We start from the raw sequence: 24689 nt of genomic DNA, 5'->3' as shown, positions 1-24689 counted from the left end.
GGTGTAGGTTAGCTCAGAATTTGTGCACACCAATATCTCACCAGTAGATGTAGCAGGATTCCGTCAACACAATTTTCTCATGTTATAAAGGTCTCTACATTTGATCAGAATCGGAGTTTAGAGGTGGGGCAGCGAGGGGAGAGAGGACTCAGATCCTGGATTTTAATTATCATGGAGCATCGTGACATTCCCATGATGCAGGTTGTGGAAAAGAGTCAAGAATGTTCAGCAGAGACTTGCTCCACTCCCTGTTCAAATCACTGGGGGCCGCTGTTCATGCAGCGAAGAATGCTGGCGACGGGATGGGTCACGCAGCACATACATGGCACATTCCAAGCAGCTTTGGCCGTGCCTGATTAAAAACAGGCCTTAAGTGGACGTTTTTCTTGGTGCACTGTTCACATTGTCGGATTTATGAAAAAAAAACTTTGTTCCTCCATTAATCAGTGAAGGGCCCTGGCACAGGGTAAAAATGGACCGACTCCTTTCTATCCAACTCCTCGGTTTGATTTCAAACGATTCTTCAAGTGATACAGTAACCCTTTTGTTGCCAAATTTAGGCTGTACTTCAAAGCGATATATATAAAGGACACAACATGTCTGCCATTTCACAGCATTTCTAGTTAAACAAAACATCCTTTAAATGCTATGCTTGCCTACATAAACAATCACTGCACTTCAAAGTAATTAACCTGGAGAGGTTTCTCAGAGATGCGATAGAGCACTATTTAAATGCATGTCTTACTTTTGTTTTAAAGACGATTCCAGCATTAAAGCACGATTTCGCCATCACCTTCATCTAAACTGTACTTCACTTATAGAAGAGTATGCTGTGTACTTATTTTATTGTCTTTTCAGACAGCCACACAATGTTCTTGGACTGATATGGTGAGCAAAAAGTGGGTAAACAAGTCACCAGATCCTGACAACCAGTTCGTGTTATGCTCTTGATCCAGTTGCTGAGGGATGCACAAAAAGCAGCACTGGTCGTTCCCAAGGTCTTGCTTAGAGAAAGTACCCAAAACTGGGAAACTCGCTGTGCAACGATTCACAGGACAGAACCTAGGTGCTCTCGACAGGTACCGTACCAATGGGCTGCACCATTCAATTGCTTTAAAAAAAGTGTGTGTGTGTAGACGAACAAAAGGGAAACCTGCCTTAAATTGAAAACAACTTAATATTCAGCGATACCTAGACAATTCCATCTCATTTTATAAAGTAAGCAACTCATGATTGTGCCAATCTACAAGCCACATGTAATAATCTTCCTTTAAACACATCCCCACACCATTTAGGCAGCATCGTAGATGGCTGGTATTTAACAGTCATGCGCAGGATGTCTCTTACACATCTGTGGTAAAATGTAGGTCGTTACTACAATATCTGCATATTACATCAACAAAGCAATTAATTCATCATTACAATATAATCTTATTAAAAAGGCTTCCTCTGGTTTCATTATTCTTCTAACTCAACCCCAAAGTGGCAAACCATGCTGCGATTAAACACTTATTGGGTTGCACCTACTGCACTGAAAGGATTAGCACCTCTTTTTGTTGTGTGTCAAAAATGTCCTGTTACTTTCAATACCAATCGAGCTATACTAGACGAATCTTTGCATTCCGTTACATGGAGGTTTTTATTAAGACATAACACTAAACGATACAACCTTGTACATTCTAGAAATGAATTAGAATTGATCTGTGAAATGAGGGCGTCGTGCCTTCCCCCGGTAAAAGACCAGGCTTCTTTTATTAGGAGTCGCTTTTCTTCTTGTTCTTCTTCAGGAAGGAAGGAGTGCGGAACTTTTTCTTCTTCTTGGAAGGTGACTTGCTGGGAGACTCGTCGCTGGCTGCATCCGCCACTTCCTCAGCCGGTGGTGTTGTCGGCACCTGCTCAGGTGGTGGTGGGGAGGGCACTTCTTGGAGCTCGGCCGTAGTCAGCTCATCAAGCTTCTGACTCAGATCTTTGCTTGGGCTGTCAGACTCCTCTTTTCCAGAAGTCTGGAAGGTCAGCGGTTCCGAGGGCTCGTCGGGGGTGAGTTCTGGCAGGGACTGTTGGAAAGTTGCAGCACTGTCATCCTTGCATGTCTGTTCCACTTGCGATTCTGAAGAATTTATAAGAGAGGACAACATAAGCAAGAGAGTGTGCAAGTTTCGGCTTGGGTTTACAACCTCGGACTGCCCAGTCATCCTGCTGTAAAGCACAGTATTCTTTGCAGTCCGTGTAAGTGTACTAATAAAATATCAGATGGTCAATTACCAAAAATTGTAGCTTTTTTACTTGAACCTTAACTACAGGAAACTCTATTATCCGGCACCAACGGGACCGGCGTGGTGCCGGTTTATCAAAAAGTCCTGATTACAGAGAGGTATAGTTTAAAAGGTACGAGAGCTCCGTACACAGCAACAAATCCAGGCTTCCCTGTTGCTTAGCAACATATGCAGGCACTCCAGCCACAGACCAAGCGTCCCTGTTGCTTAGCAACAAGTGCACGAACCCCAGTTGCACAGCCACAGATTCAATATGAAGTAAAACTTACCTGAACCTACTCCTGAATTTTGCCAGTTAACAGAGATTTCCAGTTATTTAGGTGCTGGTTAAAAGAGAGTTTCCTGTAGTTCAGAACTATTCTGTAACTATTCCAATGCTCTCCTGGCCAGCCTTCCATCTTCCACCCTCCATAAACTTCATTCATTCAAAGCTCAGCTGCCCGAATCCTGACTCGCACCAAGTTCCGTTCACCCAACACCCCTGTGTTCAATGACCTACATTGGCTCCCCGTCCAGCACACCATAAATTTAAACATCTCATCCTTGTGTTCAAATCACTTCATGGCCTCGCTCCTCCCTACAACCCTCGGAGAAATCTGTGTCCCCCCAATTCTGGTCTCGTCAAACCCCCACTTCCTTCACCCCACCACTGGTGGCTGTGCCTTCAGCTGTCTTAAGCCTTAAGCTTTGGAATTCCCTTACTAAACCACTCCGCCTCGCTCTCCTCCTTTAAATCGCTCCTTACCTCTTTGACCAAGTTTTTGGTCACCTGTCCCAATATCTCATGTGCCTCGGTGCCAAATTTTGTTTGATTACGCTCATGTGAAGGAGCGCCTTGGGACATTTTACTATGTTAAAGGCGCTATATAAATGCGAGCTGTTGTTCTAACCATTCTGGGTCCTGAGGCACCGAAGACTACTGTGCAAAGGCATTGCAATGGTCTGAAATCTAAAAGTTCTATACGTTCCACAGCAGCGCCTATAAAATGATTTTTGGAGTTTCCACTCCAACATCTCCCCAGACATCAGTAGTTAGTTGAGGGTTGCACTGATGATGGTCTTTCTTCCCTTCCTATGGGGAAGCACCCAGTCTCCACTGAGATTGCCTGACACCATGCAAGAGTGAAATATCACGGCTTGGAGAATTGCAAACTCAAACGTTCATCTGGCCATGGCATCACGCAACACTAATGCACTCTCTCAGTAACAAATTCTCAAATTACCTGCCTTTTCTATGCTTCTGAAAAGAATAATCCAGTCTTGGGCAAGGGAGAAAGTAATCATTTAATATCCAAAGGATATGGGAATAGTTCAGTGTTTTGTCAGTCTTCTGATGTGAACTATAATCATAACAGCCTTATAATGATCAGTGATCCTCATCAATAGCAACCCTCCCAAAAAAACCATACTGTTGAAAAGTATTAAGTTCAGCTTCCGTTTGGCTCTGAACATTTTGTTGAGCAGTGAATGGGGGGGGGGGGTCATCTGGCATGGAGCCCAGCGTGACTCTTGACATTAGCCCACGAGGTGGTCCCAAATCAAGTGGCATGAACCTCATTGTGTAACAAATAAAAGCTGCACAACAAAACAAAGCTCTTCCACCTGGCCTTTAAAGTGCATGGCGCTCTGAGCACCGAGGATATGTTCCACATCAAGATAGAAGACCTTTCACTTATCAGTCTGTTTCTTTGGAGAGCTGAGCCATCCGTGCAAGACCCAAGAAGAACTGCACCAGATTGTACTAGAATAGAGGAGCTAGCCTGTGAGGAAGTGCTCAAGGATCTCAGAACCTCAGATTTTTTTTTATCAGATCTAGTTCCAGCAGATGTACAGACCCAAGTGTATTGTTTCCTTTAACATAAATATTCTAAACAAACTGGATCATAATTTCTCAGTTTTGGAAGTTGTTAAGTGATAATTGAGATCAGTAAAATGATTCTATCTTGGCCACACTTCCTTTGAAAAGCTCAAGCCAATATTTTATATTGGTTCTTTATTAATGTCCACATTGCACAGTACTCTCACACTTGGGAGTCCTGTGCACAGTTCTGGTCTCCATATTACAAAATGGATATACAGGCACTGGGGAAAGTGCAAAAAAAGATTTACAAGGATAGAAACATAGAAAAATGAGGAGTAGGCCATTCGGCCCTTCGAGCCTGCTCCGCCATTCAATATGATAATGGCTGATCCTCTATCGCAATACCATATTCCTGCTCTCTCCTCATGCCCCTCGACACCTTTTGCGTCTAGAAATCTATCTTTCTCCTTCTTAAATATATTCAGTGACTTTGCCTCCGCAGCCTTCTGTGGTAGAGAATTCCACAGGTTCACCACCCTCTGAGTGAAGACATTTCTCCTCATCTCAGTCCTAAATGTCCTACCCCGTATCCTGAGACTGTGACCCTTTGTTCTAGACCCCCCCAGCCAGGGGAAAACATCCTCCCTGCATCCAGTCTGTCTAGCCCCGTCAGAATTTTATATGTTTCAATGAGATCCCCTCTCATTCTTCTAAACTCTAGTGAATACAGGCCGAGTCGACCCAATCTCTCCTCATACGACAGTCCTGCCATCCCAGGAATCAGTCTGGTGAACCTTCGCTGCACTCCCTCTATGGCAAGTATATCCTTTCTTAGGTAAGGAGACCAAAACTGCACACAGTACTCCAGGTGTGTGATACCAGAACTGAGAGGTTATACCCATCAGGAAAGATTGAGCAAGCTAGGGCTCTTTTTTCTGGAAAAGAGAAAGCCGAGGGGCGACCCGACAGAGGTCAATAAGATTATGAGTGGGTTTGACAGGGTAGACATAGAGAAGATGTTTCTACTTGTGGGGGAAGACCAAAACTAGGGGCCAGGAATACAAGAGAGTCATTAATAAATCCCATTGGGAATTCAGGAGAAACTTCTTTACCCAGAGAGTGGAACTCGCTACCACAAGGAGTAGTTAAGGCAAAAAGCATAGATGCATTTAATTTCAAAAATCACTTCCCAGAGACTCATGATAAATGCATTTAACTACTGAGGGAGTGCTGCACTGTCGGAGGTGCTGTATTTTGAATGAGACTTTAAACCGAGCCCCATCTGCCCTCTCGGGTGGACGTAAAAGACCCCACGGCACTATTCCGAAGAGCAGGGGAGTTCTCCCTGGTGTCCTGACCAATATTTATCCCTCAATCAACATCACTAAAAAAAGATTATTTGGTCATTATATTGTTGTTTGTGGGATCACGCTGTGCGGTGCGCAAATTGGCTGCCGCGTTTCCTACATTACAACAGTGACTACACTTCAAAAAAAGTACTTCATTGGTTGTAAAGCCTTTGGGACTTCCTGAGGTCATATAAATGCAAGTCTTTCTTTAACTTGTCCTCTCCTGCAGACTACATCACGTCGGGTCTGGGTTGAAATCCAGCCTAGATGAATGGGGGGGGGGGGGGAGAGAGATAGGGGATTTTTTTTTAATATAAAGTTGTTACAATGTAAGTTTTCTTCACCACAAAAATACCCTGCAAAGAACTTTAAGCCAAATTACACTTGTGGAAAGTATATTAGTCATCGGAAGAGGGCTAAAAATCAATCTCCCAAGCACGGAAAACAGCATTTGAGGATTTTTACGTAATTTCAACCCATTGTCTGGTACAGTGCCACATTTCTTGAAAGCTGCTGGCTTTAATTCTATTCAGAAGACGGATACGGGCGAGGAAGATAAATCGGTCCATGATAGCTCACCCACCCACAACAAACCAACAGTGTCCCAAAACAGCAAGCAGCTATTTCCTAAATACACTGGACGTTTTTGCCAGCCTGTGTGTTTGTTACTCTTTTGTGTGAAGAACTTCCTGACATCAGTTCTGAATTTGCCTTCCACTGTAGAATGTCTACTGGCTCAGATTACTTCTTTCTCCTGTCTCCCCATCCATCCCGCCAGCACAATGCCACTGCTACGAAGCATTCAAACCTCAGAGCTTGTCCAATAGGCATTCTTCACAACTCTGGTCATAAAGTAAATCTCTATATTTTCTCACAGTAAAGGATATCAAGCTTTGCTCTAGCCTGAGGCAAGGACAAAGGAAAAATAATATAGGGAGGAGCAGCTTTGGCATAGAGCAGTGGCAAGCTCACAGAGTACTGTAATCAAGAGAAATTCTTGCTTTAGTTACCACTTTTCACACAAAGGGCTGAAGTTCAATTACTGCACTTTTAATTCATACAAGTCTAGTGAATAAACATGTATGACCTTCCTCTGCCCACTATTTTAATGGAGTTAATAAACCATTCATTTTAAATGAGTTAACTCCTGTTAAAATGAGGGACAAAGGAATATCATTTGAACACATTAGGCATTTGATGGCAAATATTGGCAAGTAATTTCTAGGCTGTATGTATTTAGGTTTTATAGCAGTAAACTTTAAGAAGCCATCGCTTGAACAGTAAACGGGTTAGAGAGCTTTGCGGCCATTTGCTAAAACCGGATTTAGTCAGTTACTTACGGTACTTATACACTTTAAAGTTAGGCAATTTGAGTAGTATTTTGTTCATATTCCTGAAATTTTGCACACTATATTTTAAGTAGACACGTAAAATTATATTAAAAAAGTGAGCTTGAATCGCAGAAACATAGTAAAATACTCAGCATCTTAGTGCGTCTACCGTATAACAGACTTACTGAACACCGAGTGGGGGATTTATCACTTTCGTCCTTCACAGCATACGCAATTCAAAGATGTGTCGAGGATTTAAAATTAAACGTTAACAAATTCCTTTGAACGGTATATGCTCATTGTCAGAATACAAGACGTGCAGATAAAATGAAAACTGGAAACTTATCTGATAGTCGGGAGAGATGTGCACTCTCTTACCAAAAAGAAAAGGAGAGTATGCGCTGGTCCTTGTGAGAAAACAGCAGCATTTCGAGGGGTGAAGTAAAACAGATTTCTAAAAATTTCAGGAAGGTGTCTGCAGCTTAATGGAGCCTATAAACCAGGAGGAAATGGAAGTGGAAACAGGAATGCGAAAGCTGGAAGCCATGCACGCAAGTCTCGCAGGGTTAACTGAAGCAGCTCTGTACATGAATGCACAATACTTACTATGGTAACAGGTACTCTTTAGCACATCCAGCTCCTGTTTGTAATGCAGCCACAGGAAGGCGGGTGGAGGGGAAAAAAGCACAAGAAGAAAAATCTATGCATTCATAACAGCCGTTTGTGTTAAACAAAAAAAAAAGAACAGAATATACAATTCTTACAGAACAGAGAAATCAGATGAGATCAGTGAATGGTAAAACTACAACAGGACAGTGATTCTAACATGGCAGAAGGTACACAGATACATAAATCAGATTACACCATTTCACATAAGCTTTGAGAGAATCAACTACTGTCAACACTGAGTATAATTCTAACCACAGCCCAGAACAATGTAAAGCACTTTTATTCTGGTCCAAAACCCAAGCTGGATCGTTAATTAAATTAATACGTCTATACATTTTGGGTGATTAAAAACATGGTTTCATACACTCTGTACTGTACATCAAACTGAGGCCAAGAGAGGATTTTTATTACCCTTCTCCTAAATCTTTAGATTAGCCTGCAAAAGACTGTTGCTCAACAACTTTTATAAGTAATGCATGAAATGACAGACGGCCCTCGAGGCCAGTTCCGTCCACAGCCCACATACAATCCATTCTATAATGTAGTCTAACCCACTTAATCTCCGGAGGGACAGTTCTACACAAATACTTTCCCATCGATGTGAAGGAAATTGAGAGTTAGCGATATTAATAGCACTGCTCGATTTTTTTTTCCATGGACAGGAGGGAAAAGAACTTGCGGGTTCCTTAAAGTAGGAAACAAGTGTTGATGCGAGTTTATGGTTGAATAATCATCCACAGACTCAGGTGGAGTTGGCCCGATGGACTAAAATGGCCTTTTCTCACACCTAATTGCTCTTGTGTGTCTCAGTTTGGCTCAACTGGTTGCATTCTTGTTTCTGGATCGTTACATAGAAACATAGAAGATAGGAGCAGGAGTAGGCCATTCGAGCCTGCTCCGCCATTCAATGAGATCATGGCTGATCATCCAAATTCAGTACCCTGTCCCCGCCTTCTTCCCATATCCCCTCAAGAAATATATCCAACTCTCTCCTGAATATATCTAATGAACTGGCCTTCACCGCCCTCTGTGGCAGAGAATTCCACAGGTTCACCACTCTCTGGGTGAAGAAATTCCTCATTTCAGTCCAAAATGGCTTACCCCTTATCTTTAGACTATGACCCCTGGTTCTGGACTCCCCGGCCATCAGAAACATCCTTTCTGCATCTAGTCTGACCAGACCTGACAGAATTTTATAGGTTTCGATGAGATCCCCTCTCAATCTTCTAAACTCCAGTGAGTATAAGCCCAATTGACACAATCTCTCCTCGTACGTCATTCCTGCCATCCCAGGTATCAGCCTGGTGAATCTTCGCTGCACTCCTTCCATGGCAAGAACCTCCTTCCTCAGGTAAGGCGACCAAAACTGCACACAATACTCAAGGTGCGGTCTCACCAAGGCCCTGTACAACTGTAGCAAGACACCCTTGTTCCTGTACTCGAACCCTCTTGCTACGAAGGCCAACATACCATTTGCCTTCTTAACCGCCTGCTGCACCTGTATGCTTACCTTCAGCGACTGGTGCACAAGAACACCCAGGTCTCTTTGCACTTCCCCTTCTCCCAATCTATTGCCATTCAAATAATAATCTGCCTTCCTGTTTTTGCCACCAAAGTGGATAACCTCACATTTATCCACATTATAGTGCATTTGCCATGTTTCTGCCCAATCACCCAACCTGTCCAAATCGTACTGGAGTTTCACGACATCCTCCTCACAGCATACCCTCCCACCCAGCTTTGTGTCGTCTGCAAATTTGGAGATATTACATCCAATTCCCTCGTCCAGATCATTAATATATATTGTGAACAGCTGGGGTCCTAGGACCGATCCTTGCGGTACCCCACTAGTCACTGCCTGCCACTCGGAAAACGACCCGTTTATTCCAACTCTTTGCTTTCTGTCCGCCAACCAGTTCTCTATCCAAGTCAATACCTTGCCCCCAATCCCATGTGCCTTAATTTTGCATGCTAACCTCTTATGCGGGACCTTATCGAAAGCCTTCTGAAAGTCCAAATACACCACATCCACTGGTTCTCCCTTATCTATTTTACCAGTTACATCCTCAAAAAATTCCAGTAGATTAGTCAAGCATGATTTACCTTTTGCAAATCCAGGTTGACTTTGTCCGATCCTGTCACTGCTTTCCAAGTGCTCGATTACATCTTTTATAATGGACTCTAGGATGGGTTGAACCCCACACCACAACCAAATTAGTAACAATACTGTGGAGGAGGACTTCCTGGAGTGTTTACGGGATGGTTTCCTGGACCAATATGTCAAGGAACCAACCAGAGATCAGGCCATCTTAGACTGGGTGTTATGTAACGAGAAAGGATTAATTAGCAATCTTGTTGTACGAGGCCCCTTGGGTCGGAGCGATCATAATATGATCGAATTCTTCATTAAGATGGAGAATGAAGTAGTTGACTCAGAGACTAGGGTCCTCAATTTAAATAAAGGAAACTACGATGGGAGGAGCGAGTTGGGTAGGATTGATTGGGGAATGGCACTCAAAGGGTTGACGGTGGATAGGCAATGGCAAACATTCAAAGACCGAATGGATGAGCTACAGAATTTGTTCATCCCAGTTTGGCGTAAAAATAAAACAAAAGAGGTGACTCAACCGTGGTTAACAAGGGAAATTAGGGATAGCATAAGATCCAAGGAGAAGACATATAAATTGGCCAGAAAAAGCAATAATCCTGAGGATTGGGAGCTGTTTAGGATTCAACAAAAGAGGACAAAGGGATTAATTAAGAAAGGGAAAATAGAATGAGAATAAGCTTGCAGGGAACATAAAAACTGACTGTAAAAGCTTTTATAAATATGTGAAGAGAAAAAGATTGGTGAAGTCAAGCGTAGGTCCCTTGCAGTCAGAATCAGGGGAATTTATAATGGGGAACAAAGAAATGGCAGACCAATTAAATACATATTTTAGTTCTGTCTTCACAAAGGAGGACACAAATAACCTCCCAGAGATGCCGGAACATAGGGTCTGATGAAAGGGTGGAACTGAAAGAAATCAGTATTTGTAGGGAAATGGTGTTAGGAAAATTGATGGGATTGAAGGCCGATAAATCCCCAGGGCCTGATAACCTACATCCCAGGGTACTTAAGGAAGTGACCCTAGAAATAGATGATGCATTGCTGGTCATCTTTCAGAACTCGATAGACTCTGGAACAGTACCCATGAATTGGAGAATAGCTAATGTTACCCCACTATTCAAAAAAGGTGGTAGAGAAAAAGCAGGGAATTATAGACCGGTAAGCCTGACATCAGTAGTGGGGAAAATGCTAGAGTCCATTATAAAAGATGTAATAGCAGAGCACTTGGAAAGCAGTGACAGGATCGGACAAAGTCAACATGGATTTACAAAAGGTAAATCATGCTTGACTAATCTACTGGAATTTTTTGAGGATGTAACTGGTAAAATAGATAAGGGAGAACCAGTGGATGTGGTGTATTTGGACTTTCAGAAGGCTTTCAATAAGGTCCCACACAAGAGATTAGCGTGCAAAATTAAGGCACATGGGATTGGGGGGCAAGGTATTGACTTGGATAGAGAACTGGTTGGCGGACAGAAAGCAAAGAGTTGGAATAAACGGGTCGTTTTCCGAGTGGCAGGCAGTGACTAGTGGGGTACCGCAAGGATCGGTCCTAGGACCCCAGCTGTTCACAATATATATTAATGATCTGGACGAGGGAATTGGATGTAATATCTCCAAATTTGCAGACGACACAAAGCTGGGTGGGAGGGTATGCTGTGAGGAGGATGTCGTGAAACTCCAGTACGATTTGGACAGGTTGGGTGATTGGGCAGAAACATGGCAAATGCACTATAATGTGGATAAATGTGAGGTTATCCACTTTGGTGGCAAAAACAGGAAGGCAGATTATTATTTGAATGGCAATAGATTGGGAGAAGGGGAAGTGCAAAGAGACCTGGGTGTTCTTGTGCACCAGTCGCTGAAGGTAAGCATGCAGGTGCAGCAGGCGGTTAAGAAGGCAAATGGTATGTTGGCCTTCGTAGCAAGAGGGTTCGAGTACAGGAACAAGGGTGTCTTGCTACAGTTGTACAGGGCCTTGGTGAGACCGCACCTTGAGTATTGTGTGCAGTTTTGGTCGCCTTACCTGAGGAAGGAGGTTCTTGCCATGGAAGGAGTGCAGCGAAGATTCACCAGGCTGATACCTGGGATGGCAGGAATGACATATGAGGAGAGATTGTGTCGATTGGGCTTACTCACTGGAGTTTAGAAGATTGAGAGGGGATCTCATCGAAACCTATAAAATTCTGTCAGGCCTGGACAGACTAGATGCAGGAAGGATGTTTCTGATGGCCGGGGAGTCCAGAACCAGGGGTCATAGTCTAAGGATAAGGGGTAAGCCATTTAGAACTGAAATGAGGAGGAATTTCTTCACCCAGAGAGTGGTGAACCTGTGGAATTCTCTGCCACAGAGGGCGGTGGAGGCCAGTTCATTAAATATATTCAAGAAAGAGTTGGATATATTTCTTAAGGCCAAAGGGATCAAGGGATATGGGGAGAAGGCAGGGACAGGGTACTGAATTTGGATGATCAGCCATGATCTCTTTGAATGGCGGAGCAGGCTCGAAGGGCCGAATGGCCTACTCCTGTTCCTATCTATGTTTCTATGAATAATCTAGGCTGACACTCCTGTGCAGTACAGAGGGAATGCTCCATTATCAGTGTTATACCCTATGGAAGAGACATTAAAGTAAGGTTCTGCCTGCCGGTTTCAGTGGGTCGGGTGAACATTAAACACCCCAATGGAATTACTGAATGGAGTAGAGCATTCTTCTGATGTGCTAATAATATTCCTCCATCAACCAGTACCAACCCAAAAAAACCTTTTCATTCTAATTGCTGTTTGTGGAAAGTTGTTTATGGAGAATGGCTGCTTTGTTCGTCTACATAACATAGGATTTTCTAGATGAAACAAGACCAAGGTCCACCTAGTTCGCCTTCTACGATATAATGATAATGGAGTTGTTGACTAATTATAGCAATCAATCTCTATCAATTAGTCTACAACAGAGCCAGACATGAGGCGAGTGGTGGAGAGCTTTGAGAACCGTCGGTCCTCCCAAGCACACCATGTCAAAACAACAAAATCACTAAGCTACAAAAAAAAACCTGTAACTCAGTGCGTAAAACACTTGGAGATGTCTTGATGGCATTATATAAATACATAATTTCTTTTGTTTTTGACTCCAATTAAGCAAAGTTGTGGACTATTCATCTACCTTAATATCTCCATTGTTTTATATTGTCCTGCCCTCTTTGCCCAGCCACTCCAGCCACATAGAGTCTATTATATCCTGGGTAGCATTCCTAACCACATATATAGCCAGCTGCGTTTCCCCCCCCCCCCCCCCCCCTAAAAAAAGTCAATCTCAGCCTCAACTGCTTTTGCTGGGCTAGAGATTCTGACAGAGGTGTAATCCAATAGCAGCAATGAACAAGAGGGTGTGCATTATTATATTCTTCACGCTTTAGACCGCTTATATTTTGGGACTGTGCTTTGATTATTTCAGTCAGCAATACTCAAAAATGATATCCCCTCGCAGTTGATTGTTAAGTCAAAGCACATCACTGATCCTGAAGTTACCTCTGCCAGTATGCAGGTGAAATGTCTACAGGAATTTAATTAACTGCCAATTTTATAACCAGTTTCATAGCTGCATTTATCGGTTTCCTGCTATTCCCCAAATAAATATAGTAATTATATGCACACTTTCTTGTACATTATTGCTCAATTAAAAGACAAAGCAGACAGTTTCTTGAATAGTTAACACACACACACACACACACACACAAATAACTTCATCAAAATCCAAACACTCTCAAACCATCATGCTTTACAGCTACACAACCTTACTGCTCAGTGAGCCTTACCATCATCTAATTTTGTGGGAGTGCTGGGGGGAGTGCGGGTAGGGGTGTGGTCTGTCGGACTCTGTTGGTCGTTCACTTTTACCTCCTCTGGCTGGGGCTCTGAAAGCTCTGAGAGTAAGAGGGGAGGAAACAAGACCAAAAAAAAAGGTTTAAATTCAGCACAATTTGTCAACCCTTTGAAGATTTTGCTGCACCGGCTGCAGACAGAGATGATAGAGTTTCTTGTTTTTGACAGTCTCCGGTATAGACAGGCGCACAATCCTTGCTGTCTTCTTCAATTCTCATTTTAGGTCTTGGACAGCAGCAGAATCTCGGTTATCCAACATGATGGCCAGCAACCCGGTGGATAATCGGGATTCCCCAATAGCACTCCCCTCTGTTGCTCTGGTATTCCCAGCAAGGTTAGCTGGCACAGGAATAAGTTATACGAAGGCATAAAGCTTCCCCCAAGTGCCTACTGCAACTTGCTCGACCGGAGAAATATTCAAAAAATACTTTGCACCCCCCTCCTCCAAATCACAGAGGTGAGTGTTAAAGGTAGCACGGGTGCTCATCTGCAGTTTGCAGTCTCCACCATGCTAACCTTAGTACAGCTGCCAACATTAGAATCAGGAGACTGCACAGGGTGACGTTACATGTGACACACCAGCAAGATTTAACAGGTAGGCTCTATTGATTTGAGTTTTCAGCTCTGCACAGCAGAATATTCAATTAGCAAAATGATATGTTGGAACAACCCTACTTTATCAAGTCATAGTAGACGTCACAGGAGCATTCTCGATCCTTCTGTAAGCTTTTAAGGCATGTAAACTAGCCAGCACAAGCATACCCAAAACAATGCCACATAAAGCACTTTGACCAAGCCAAATGGACAACTTCCTTTGACCTTGCTGTAAACTCTAACCTGAAAAACACATGAAAAGCATAACACCATTTTGAAGATTAATGTCACCACCACTTTTTTCCCCCTAAAATCTACTGCATGCAAAGAAGGGCAGAAGGTGAGAATCATTTCAAGGGCCCAAGGAAACCAAGAGTGCTCAGGGATTGTTATAATCTCAAATTGAGAGATAAGAATTTAGTTGTCCAGCCGCACAGAGCAAGAGGAAACCCAAACCCGTAAAGAACAAATTCAAATCACCACTGTGAAACCAGAAATTATAGCAACTGATTAAAAAAAATGGAGACAGACAGATGTCAGTGATAGTGAAGATTGAGCACGTCAAGGGACAAAGATAAATCAAGCAGAGGAACCCAATGTTTTTGATTAGAGAGAGTTGTGTTTCTTCATTCAAAAAGACTGGGTCTTACCCTGCTGGCCAATACTTGTAGGGTCAGATGAAGGAATACGGTCACCAGAAGTGGCAAGTGCCCTGACAACGGCACTGTGTAGCTGGCTGTGTAGAGATTCTTCTCTATCCACATGTTCTGGGCTGAATTGCCCAGAGACCTGGCCAGTGTAGAGAGGTTCCTGACCAGAGATCTGCTCGTGACTGCAATGAGACTCAGCCTCTGTAGAGCATCCTTGGCTGGTGTGAGATTGAGTTTCTGTTGCGTTATCTTGTTTACGTATAGATTCATACGTGGAGGGCTGACTTTGGCTTTGAACAACTTCCGTAACAGTCACTTGTTCCAGGACATGGTGCATTTGCGGTATAACTGCCACGCCATCTGGCTTACCATCAGGGCATTCTTGGTGCACTCGAGTGAACTCAACTTTCGCCGAGACCTCACCAATGTGGGCTGTGGCATTCTCAGCTAGATAAGACAACAGGTTCATGCAAATAAAGCTTTGCCAAATAGGAAGTACACCACTAACTTTACAGATCACATACATGGTTATTAAAAGTATAATGGATCCCTCTCAAAATCTATTTTTACTGGAGTAAAAGTCTGTGGTCAACAGATCTCCCTTGATTTTTTACTATGCCAACCAAAAGGTTAGTTTTATAACTAAAGTATTGCTACATCACTTAAATGTTGTTTGTTGGTTCAAGGAACCTCATACATCACCTCCTCCCAATCAAAATCAACAAATAGGGGTGCGATGGCTGAATATTAGAAACTGTGTTTTGTTATGGAATGGGATTAGCACCATGGTTTCCTTTCAACTTTCCAAATTGGTGTGGAACCACGTGGACACTAATAACTTGTGAAAAGCACAGACCAATGTGAAAGCGAGTAAGAACACTGCATTCACACAGACACAAAACCTATTCGCTACTGGGACTTGAGATTTACTAAGTAGTTCAACCATGAGCTGGAATTCTCCCCAAACAGATACACTACATTTATCTATTTAAATCTCACTACCATGCCTGAAGCGATTTATAATCATATACTGAAAATAAAGGCGGGTTGCAACAATCCACGCAGTACCTGTTATGCAGGTAGGTTGTGTTGTGATGTCATGGTTAAAGTGGGTGTAACATTACAGGTTTTAACAACACATGCAGTAGTGAATGGTCCACGAGAGTCAGATGTGTTTCTTATGCCAGCTACCAAATTGTTCTACACCAAAGTTACAACTAGAGGTTAAATGTTTCCAAACTTGGTAAATTTCAGGTCATGATCAGCTGCTTACCAGAGTTATGTTATTGTCATGTTTTGCCAGGACAGTGTTTGAACGTCTCTGCCCCAACTCCTCCACCCCACCCCCTCCAAAATCGAGGTTGTGGAAAACCCATCTCAAGGCCCCCAAACTTCCCACAGAGCAGGAGGCCCACTCACTGACCTCACCACTGCTCATCAACAAGTTCTTCGTGCCACAATGTCTTAGCATGAGGCTAATTTCCTCAAGTTCTATTATCTACTATAAAAAAAAAGTAATGACATTTGGATCTGGCTTATCCGAACACACCTTCAGCACTGGCTGATTTTGGACCACCCCCTTTTTGGATGTACTCCAAATTGAGAGAGATTTGTGCATGGCTCGCCTATATTCCCGGTTACGGTTGCTGGCTCTGTAGAGAGAGGTGTGCGACATCCGCATACCAGTCATTAGTGTCCCTAACAGAAGATCAGCCCCCGCACCAATCAGGCAGTGGTAAAGGCAGGGGATCAGGTTGGGATGTGGTCTGGCCAGTGCCCTTACGGCAAGGGATTCCCTAAAAAAATTGGCAAAGAAGCCAGGCACCAAGCCAATCAAATCCACAAGCTAGTTTTGAGAGTTAAATTCCTGCGACTTGCGAGCCAACAAAAATTTCTGCCATCTTCTGAGGTATTCCCCAACCCACCCCAATAGAAATGAAGGGCTTTGGAAGGGGAAGGGGCTCATTTTCTCCTCAGGAGACAGAAACAGGGGTCCCTCCGTCTCCCCACCATTGGGATTTTTTTTCCCAGCCCCGGCAAACGCAAGGGTAGATTACACTCCCTCCCCACCCTCTACTGATGTAGTTTCCCTGCCTTTTCTTCCCAACCCCCTCTTTCCCCCTCACCCCCTTCCTACATTCTTCTGCTTCTCATCTGCCCCTCCCCTCCCTACCTCGGTTCAATTATCCCCCTGCCTTCTAACTCTGCTTGAGCTGAATACTACATTTGAATTATGACTCCCAATATACAGTACAATGCCATGGGAGATTGACTAGTATATAAGAAGTGAATTTTCCTCAATAATTCCCAAATTACATAGATTTAATATCCGATAATGCAGAAACCTCGTTAAACCACCAATTTTACTTCTCAAATCTTTTGGCAAACATATTTCTTATAAAAACACTAAATTACAAGTGATGTTAACTTGCTGTAACACTTTAATAAATCTTATCCACTTCATTTTTTTCCTCTTCTTTCTTGCCAGCTAACTGTAATCACGTCTATCAAAATAGTTCAAGACTGTGTAAAAATGTTTCTGAAACAGGACTTAAAAAAATTCAATGGTGTAAGGATCTTGTCAATTCAGTTGATTAATGCAGTGTGCATCTGTGCCATACAAACCAGGAAAGTCTCAGATTGGACCCTGGAGATCTCTGCTGACACGGCAGTACGGCTAGTACAATTAGCCTGAGCACCCTTGTTTAGGGAGGGGAAGTACACCATGGTTCCTGCTCCTGATCGCCATTCAGCAACCTGTACTGGAAGATGCCCATGTACGGACACTAGGCAAGGACAGGATCAGGTGTGGCTGTGATGTCCACGGCAGTCAAATGGCTTGACATTCTTGGTGAGCTTCAGTGAACCCACTGTTTGGCTTGCTCATGAAGATAGATACTGGAGGGCACCCAGTGCCCAGGAAGGAACAAATGCCTCCAGGAGAGGAGGAAAAGCACAGGGGGAGCACAAAGAAAAAAATTCAGTCTTGAGACAGAAGTGGACAGCTGAAATACAGAAGGTGAACAGCTCCGCTCAGTCAGAAAGTGTGAACCGGAGTTTCCTGTCGCTTGCCACTTTAATTCTCCATCCCACTATGGTCTCTCCGTCCTCAGACTCCTACACTGTTCCAATGAAGTTCAATGCAAGCTTGAGGCATTTCACAGCCTTCCGTCCTCAACATCAGATATACAACTTCAGATCAATACCGCTAAAGTGACGTCACAACCAGGGAAGGAGCTGATTGGTAAGTAGGACCTGGTGAGTAAAAGTAAGGTCTCTAGTTTAGAGTAAGTAGCATTTAAAGGGAAGTAAGGTCCCTAGTGTATTTAATATTCTTTAATTTAAAGGAAGTAAAGGGAGTAAATTAAGGGTAGGACATGGCAGGGCAGCTCGGCAGCATGGAGTGCTCCTCCTGTGCTATGTGGGAAGTCAGGGACACTTTCGGTGACACCAGGGCGAACACATGTGCAGGAAGTGTCTTCAGCTGCAGCTACTCGAAATCCGCTTTTCGGAGCTGGAGCTGCGGCTGGAGTCACTGTGGAGCATCCATGAAGCTGAGATCTTCGTGGATAGCGCGTATAACGAGGTGGTCACACTGCAGGTAAAGAGTGCACAGGCAGACAGGGAATGGGTGACTGCCAGACAGAGTAAAAGAACTAGGAAGGTAGTGCAGGAGTCCCCTGGGTCCATCACCCTCTCCAACAGATTTTCCATTTTGGATATTGCTGGGGGAAATGGTTTCTCAGGGGAATGCAACAAGAGCCAAGTCCGTGGCACTACAAGTGGTTCAGCTGCACAGGAGGGGAGGAAAAAGAGTGGGAGAGCAATGATGATAGGAGATTCTATCGTAAGGGGAACAGAGAGAAGTTTCTGTGGCCGCAGACGTGACTTCAGGATGGTATGTTGCCTCCCTGGTGCCAGGATCAAGGTGTCACTGAACGGCTGCAGGGCATTCTGAAGGGGGAGGGTGAACAGTCAGAGGTCGTGGTTTACATTGGTACCAACAACATGGGTAGAAACAGGGATGAGGTCCTGCAACAAGAATTTAGGGAGCTAGGTAGCAGATTAAAAAGCAGGACCTCAAAGGTTGTAATCTCTGGATTACTCCCGGTACCACGTGCTGGTGAGTATAGGAATAGGAGGATAGAGCAGATGAATGCGTGGCTAAAGAGTTGGTACAGGAGGGAGGGCTTTAGTTTCCTGGATCACTGGGTCTGCTTCTGGGGAAGGTGGGACCTGTACAAATCAGACGGGTTGCACCTGAACCAGAACGGGACCAACATCCTTGCAGGGAGGTTTGCTAGTACTGTTTTGGGGGGGGGGGGGGGGGGGGTTTAAACTAACTTGGCAGGGGGATGGGATACGGAATGGAGCTATAGTAGGGGGTGATGCAAAGCCAAATATAGAGGAAAAAACAAGTCAGCCTGGAAGGCAGAGCAAATATGTAACGGCACAAGGGAGTATGGCAAGGCTGGATGGCATTTATTTTAATGCAAGGAGTCTTGCAAGTAAGGCAGATGAATTGAAGGTGTTGATGAACACATGGGAGTATGATATTGTTGCTATCACAGAGACATGGTTGAGGGAGGGGCAGGACTGGCAGCTCAATATTCCGGGGTATAGAATCTTTAGGCGAGACAGAGGGGGTGTAAAAGAGGAGGGGGTGTCGCAATATTAATCAAGGAGTCAATTACTGCTGTAAAGAGGGATGATATCTTAGCAGGCTCCTCTAATGAGGCCATATGGGTAGAACTTAAAAACAAAAAGGGGGCAAGCACTTTGCTGGGAGTGTACTATAGGCCCCCAAACAGTCAGGGGGAGATAGAGGAACCGATATGTAGGCAAATCTGAGAAATGTAGAAATAATAGTGTAGTAATAGTAGGGGATTTCAACTTCCCCACTATTAACTGGGATAGTCAGAGTGTGAAAAGCTTAGAGGGTGCAGAATTCTTAAAGTGCATCCAAGAGAGCTTTTTGAGCCAGCATGTAGAAAGTCCTACGAGAGGGGGGGCGGTACTGGACCTAATTCTAGGGAATGTAGCCAGGCAAGTGGTAGAAGTGTCAGTAGGAGAGCATTTTGATGACAGTGACCATAACTCTGAGATTTAAGGTAGTCATGGAAAAGGACAAAGATGGACCGGAAATAAAGGTTCTAAACTGGGGGAAGGTCGATTTTAATATGATAAGGCAGGGTCTGGCCAAAGTGGACTGGGATCAGTTACGTAGGAAAATCCACATCAGAGCAGTGGGAGTCTTTCAGAAAGGAAACAAGAGTACAACGCCAACATGTTCCCCTGGATGTCAAGGGATATACAAGAATGGATTAGGGAAAAAAGGGAGGCTTTTGGCAGATACAAAGGACTAAAAACCATGAAAGCCCTAGAGGAGTGTAGAAAGTGCAGGGGGGTACTTAAAAAGGAAATTAGGAGAGCGAAGAGGGGACATGAAAAAACACTGGCGGGCAAAATAAAAGGAAAATCCCAAGGTGTTTTATAAGTATGTTAAGGGCAAGAGAATAACCAGGGAAAGAGTAGGGCCCATTAGGGACCAAAGTGGCAATCTGTGTGTAGAACCGGAAGATGTAGGTGAGGTTTTAAATTAATATTTTGCATCCGTGTTCACTATGGAGAAGGATTATGTAGGCATAGAAATCAGGCAGGGGGATTGTGATATACTTGAACAAATTAGTATCGAGAGGGAAGAGGAACTAGTGGTTTTAGTAGGCTTAAAAGTGGATAAATCCCCAGGCCCTGATGAGGTGTATCCCAGGATGCTGTGTGAGGCAAGGGAGGAGATTGCAGGGGCTCTGATACAAATTTTCAGAACCTCTCTGGCCACAGGGGAGATGCCAGAGGACTGGAGAACAGCTAACGTAGTAGCATTATTCAAGAAGGGTAGTAGGGATAAACCAGGCCAGTGAGCCTAACATCAGTGGTAGGGAAATTATTGGAAAAAATTCTGAGGGACAGAATTAGTCTCCACTTGGAGAGGCAAGGATTAATCAAGGATAGTCAGCATGGCTTTGTCAGGGGGAGATCAAGTGTAACCAATTTGATTGAATTTTGAGAGGGGGTAACTAGGTGTGTGGATGAGGGTAGTGCAGTTGATGTAGTCTACATGGACTTCAGTAAGGCTTTTGACAAAGTCCCACATGGGAGACTGGTCAAGAAGGTAAGAGCCCATGGGATCCAGGGCAATCTGGCACATTGGATCCAAAATTGGCTTCGTGGCAGGAGGCAGAGGGTGATGGTCGAAGGTTGTTTTTGTGACTGGAAGCCTGTGTCCAGTGGTGTACTGCAGGGATCGGTGCTGGGTCCTTTGCTGTTTGTAGTGTACATTAATGATTTAGATATTAATGTAGGAGGTATGATCAGTAAGTTCGCAGATGACACGAAAATTGGTGGAGTGGTAAATAGCGAGGAGGGAAGTCTCAGGCTACAGGACGATATAGACGGGTTGGTTAGATGGGCAGAACAGTGGCAAATGGAATTTAACCCTGAAAAGTGTGAGGTGATGCATTTTGGGAGGACTAACAAGGCAAGGGAATGGTAGGACCCTAGGAAGGACAGAGGATCAGAGGGACCCTGGTGTGCATGTACATAGAACCCTGAAGGCAGCAGGACAGGTAGATAAGGTGGTTAAAAAAGTATATGGGATACTTATATTCTATGCCACGGCTAATGAAGGCAAGAGCAGGGAGGTTATGATGGAGCTGTACAAAACGCTAGTTAGGCCACAGCTGGAATACTGTGTGCAGTTCTAGCCGCCACACTATAGGAAGGATGTGATTGCATTGGAGAGGGTGCAAAGGAGATTCACCAGGATGGTACCTGGGCTGGAGCGCTTCAGCTATGAAGAAAGACTGGACAGGCTGGGGTTGTTTTCCTTGGAGCAGAGAAGGAAAAGAGGGGACCCGATTGAGGTGTACAAAATTATGAGGGGCATAGATAGGGTAGATAGAAAGGAACTTTTCCCCTTAGTAGAGGGGTCAATAACCAGGGGGCATAGTTTCAAGGTAAGTGGCAGGAGGTTTAGAGGGGATTTGAGGAAAAACTTTTTCACCCAGAGGATGGTTGGAATCCAGAACTCACTGCCTGAAAAGGTGGTAGAGGCAGGAACCCTCAACATTCAAGAAGCATTTAGATGAGCACTTGAAATGCCATAGCATACAAGGCTACGGACCAAGTGCTGGAAAATGGGATTAGAATAAATAGGGCTTGATGGCCGGCGCGGACACAATGGGCCGAAGGGCCTCTTTCTGTGCTGTATAACTATGACTGCTCCCATTTTCTCGGACAGCAAGTGCTGGTAATGGTCCTCTCTCCACTGATGGTGCCTGACCTGCTGAGTGTTTCCAGCATTCTCAGTTTATACTTTATGTGAAATGCAGAGCTATTTGAAAAGATACTCAGTGTGGTTACAATGGGGTCGTGTCACAATTTGTGCAGTTTGAGTCTTCAGCTCTTGCAATAGCTAAGCAAAGTGAAAAAAGTGATAATTAAAAAAAATGATATGGCCACGGTTTCCCCTGGGCTGGACATTTCCTCTTCTGGACTTGCGACATCCTCTGCAATTCGCGAGAGGAGTGGACAAATTGCTTAACTTGTTAGCCAGAAAACTAACTTTCAACTCAAAAAGTTCCAGAGGGAAGGTTTTTCATATGGTTCTCTTCACACTGAAGTTTTGAGGTAGCATTTCTGCGACATCGAATGAAAACGTACCTTTGGTCCACACTATGGCAATTCTGCTTGGTTGAATTTTGTTATTCCTTGACGGTGATAGCATTATTAACCGAAAAAGTCCCTAACTGGTCCAAATTTCACAATTCAAAAACATTTCATCATCTTCCGCTTTTTCCCTCCTTTAGTTAGTCCAATTTAATAAAAAAAAGAAACTGAACAACTTTTTCAGCTCACTAAAGAGTAGCGGTGCCACAATCCTCCTGGTCATTCGAAACATCTGACATACTCCGTGATACCGCAAGGATTGTTCCGGCTGTCGGCGGGTCCATTGGCGGCATCTGTCCTCAAAAGTTCACTCCCAAACGGACCGTTCCTCACACAGAGTTACAAGGTCAGATGTAGCTGATGTCTTTTTAAAAACAGGAAGCAGCTGCCATTGGGACCGAATGTCAAGAAGGGACCAGGCAAATAAACAGAACTATTTAAAACAGATTTTCTTTTTTTTTGTGAATGAACATACAAGGTGTGCATTTGATGCAACAGTGCTGAAAAGCACCGAGTGCCATTTTAATTGGATGTAGTGCACATGTACAGTCTTCAACTGTTTGACTGCACTATGTATGGAAAGGCTGTTTATAATTTTATTTCTCATTAAGAAAACTATACATCACTTAGTTTGAATAGGCTATTTTATTACAATGGAATAAAATCAGATTTAACCGAATGTATAAATGAACCCAAAACAAACTGAAATTTTCCCCATAAACTACTGAATAATCAGGAACTTGCCTTCAGGACCCTTCTGCTTGCGTTCAACTTCTTTGCGGTACTCATCAAGTTCACGGTCCGTCAGCTTGTTAAAGGGATTTGGCGCAGTGCTCACAATTACTCGTGGCTGGTATTCCTTCTCAATAATCGCCTTTGATGCCGTCACCAACTCTCCCTGAATAAGCAAAACAAAACTACCATCAAATGTCTCAATGACCTACAGAACCCAACGTAAAACAGCTGCTCAGATGACATTTATATATGATGAAACGTTGATTATTTGGGCGGCAGCATGGGATCAATTTCATAGCCTGGAGAGAAAATGTTGGGTCAATAAGGCACTTGGAGCACAAAGGGGCCTTCATCCCAAAGTGGAATCAGATAGTGTAATAGTTTTCACAATGTGGCCTGGAGATCACTTGAAGCCTGCCTCCACTTCACCTGTGGCCTTCGGCAGAATTACTGCTTCATGTGCCTCGGAGTCTCCATGCACGGCCTGCCCAGCTGGGAGATAACCACCAGCCTGGGATTCAGTTCGTAATCCTCTTTCTTTTTGCTCTTTTGGCAAGAAATTGGTTTTAGGAACACGGCCATCCCAACTGCCATACAACAAATTGAATAGCCCTACTAAAGTTGAGCTAGTTAATAGAACTGCTGCTCTTGTAAGATTCCCCCCCACTACCCTCATCTTCTGGGGAGGAAGTGTCTGGCCTGCACTTGGCAACTCTCCACAGAAGCATAACTGATTTCAGAAGCTCACCAGTTGGGGAATTGCAGGTGCAGCTCCAGGTCTTATCACTCCGTACGTGCAGGGGTACAATTCTCATCCCGGGAATGGCCTATGAGCAAAATATTGGTTGGGACTGTGCCACTTCACTGAAAGTTAGTGAGACCTACTTCAAAAATCATACTTGTGTCTGTAAAATCCTTCCTGCATGATCCTCTTTCCACCTCACTTGAAGGTGCTGACGTTGGTTGGGGAATGGATCCAAAGTCTCCACTGCCTTCTAGTTCCTTGCCCAAGTGATCATTCTTCAAGTGTGAGTTTGGACAGTGAGCTTGAGGGGGATTGACAGGGTAGATGCGGAGAGGTTGTTTCCCCTGGCTGGAGAGTCTCGAACTAGGGGTAAGTGTCTCAGACTAAGGGGTCGGCCCTTTAAGACTGAGATGAGGAGGAATTTCTTCACTCAGGAGGGTGGTAAATCTTTGGAATTCTCTGCCCTTGAGGGCTGTGGATGCTAAATCGTTCAGTATATTCAGGGCTGAGACAGATAGATTTTTGAACTCTATGGAAATCAAGGGATATGGGGATTGGGCGGGAAAGTGGAGGGTTTTAAAAAATTTGTTTATGGGATGTGGGCGTCGCTGGCAAGGCCAGCAATTATTGCCCATCCCTAATTGCCCTCGAGAAGGTGGTGGTGAGCTGCAGTCCGTGTGGTGAAGGTACTCCCGCAGTGCTATTAGGGAGGAAGTTCCAGGATTCTGACCCAGCGACGATGAAGGATCGGCGATATACTTCTAAGTCAGGATGGTGTGTGACTTGGAGGGGGACTTGGAGGTGGTGGTGTTCCCATGCGCCTGCTG

At 44.1% G+C, this 24689-nt stretch overlaps 1 protein-coding gene across 5 annotated transcripts in view; it reads right to left on the bottom strand.

The window, feature by feature from the left end:
* Nucleotides 1-1614: 1614 nt before the first annotated feature.
* The window catches only part of add1 (adducin 1 (alpha)), a 113209-nt gene continuing 90134 nt past the window's right edge, over nt 1615-24689 (bottom strand). For 4 of the 5 annotated variants that reach the window (XM_085974200.1, XM_085974302.1, XM_085974250.1 and 1 more), the window contains 4 exons: nt 23127-23280; nt 14655-15101; nt 13344-13451; nt 1615-2107 (listed from right to left, as the gene is read on the bottom strand). In XM_085974200.1, coding sequence (XP_085830326.1) covers nt 1755-2107; nt 13344-13451; nt 14655-15101; nt 23127-23280 — 1062 coding nt within the window. In that variant the 3' untranslated portion in view covers nt 1615-1754. Of the gene's footprint in view, nt 2108-7360; nt 7395-13343; nt 13452-14654; nt 15102-23126; nt 23281-24689 lie in introns of all 5 variants that reach the window. The other variant, XM_085974421.1, reaches the window with a different exon arrangement.

Source organism: Somniosus microcephalus, chromosome 1 (assembly GCF_052327205.1).
Source record: "Somniosus microcephalus isolate GS21.2 chromosome 1, FLI_Smic_1.0, whole genome shotgun sequence".
NCBI classification, from domain to species: Eukaryota; Metazoa; Chordata; class Chondrichthyes; order Squaliformes; family Somniosidae; genus Somniosus; species Somniosus microcephalus.
The sequence above is the reverse complement of the archived record's forward strand: the minus strand, read 5'-3'. Positions and strand labels throughout refer to the sequence as shown.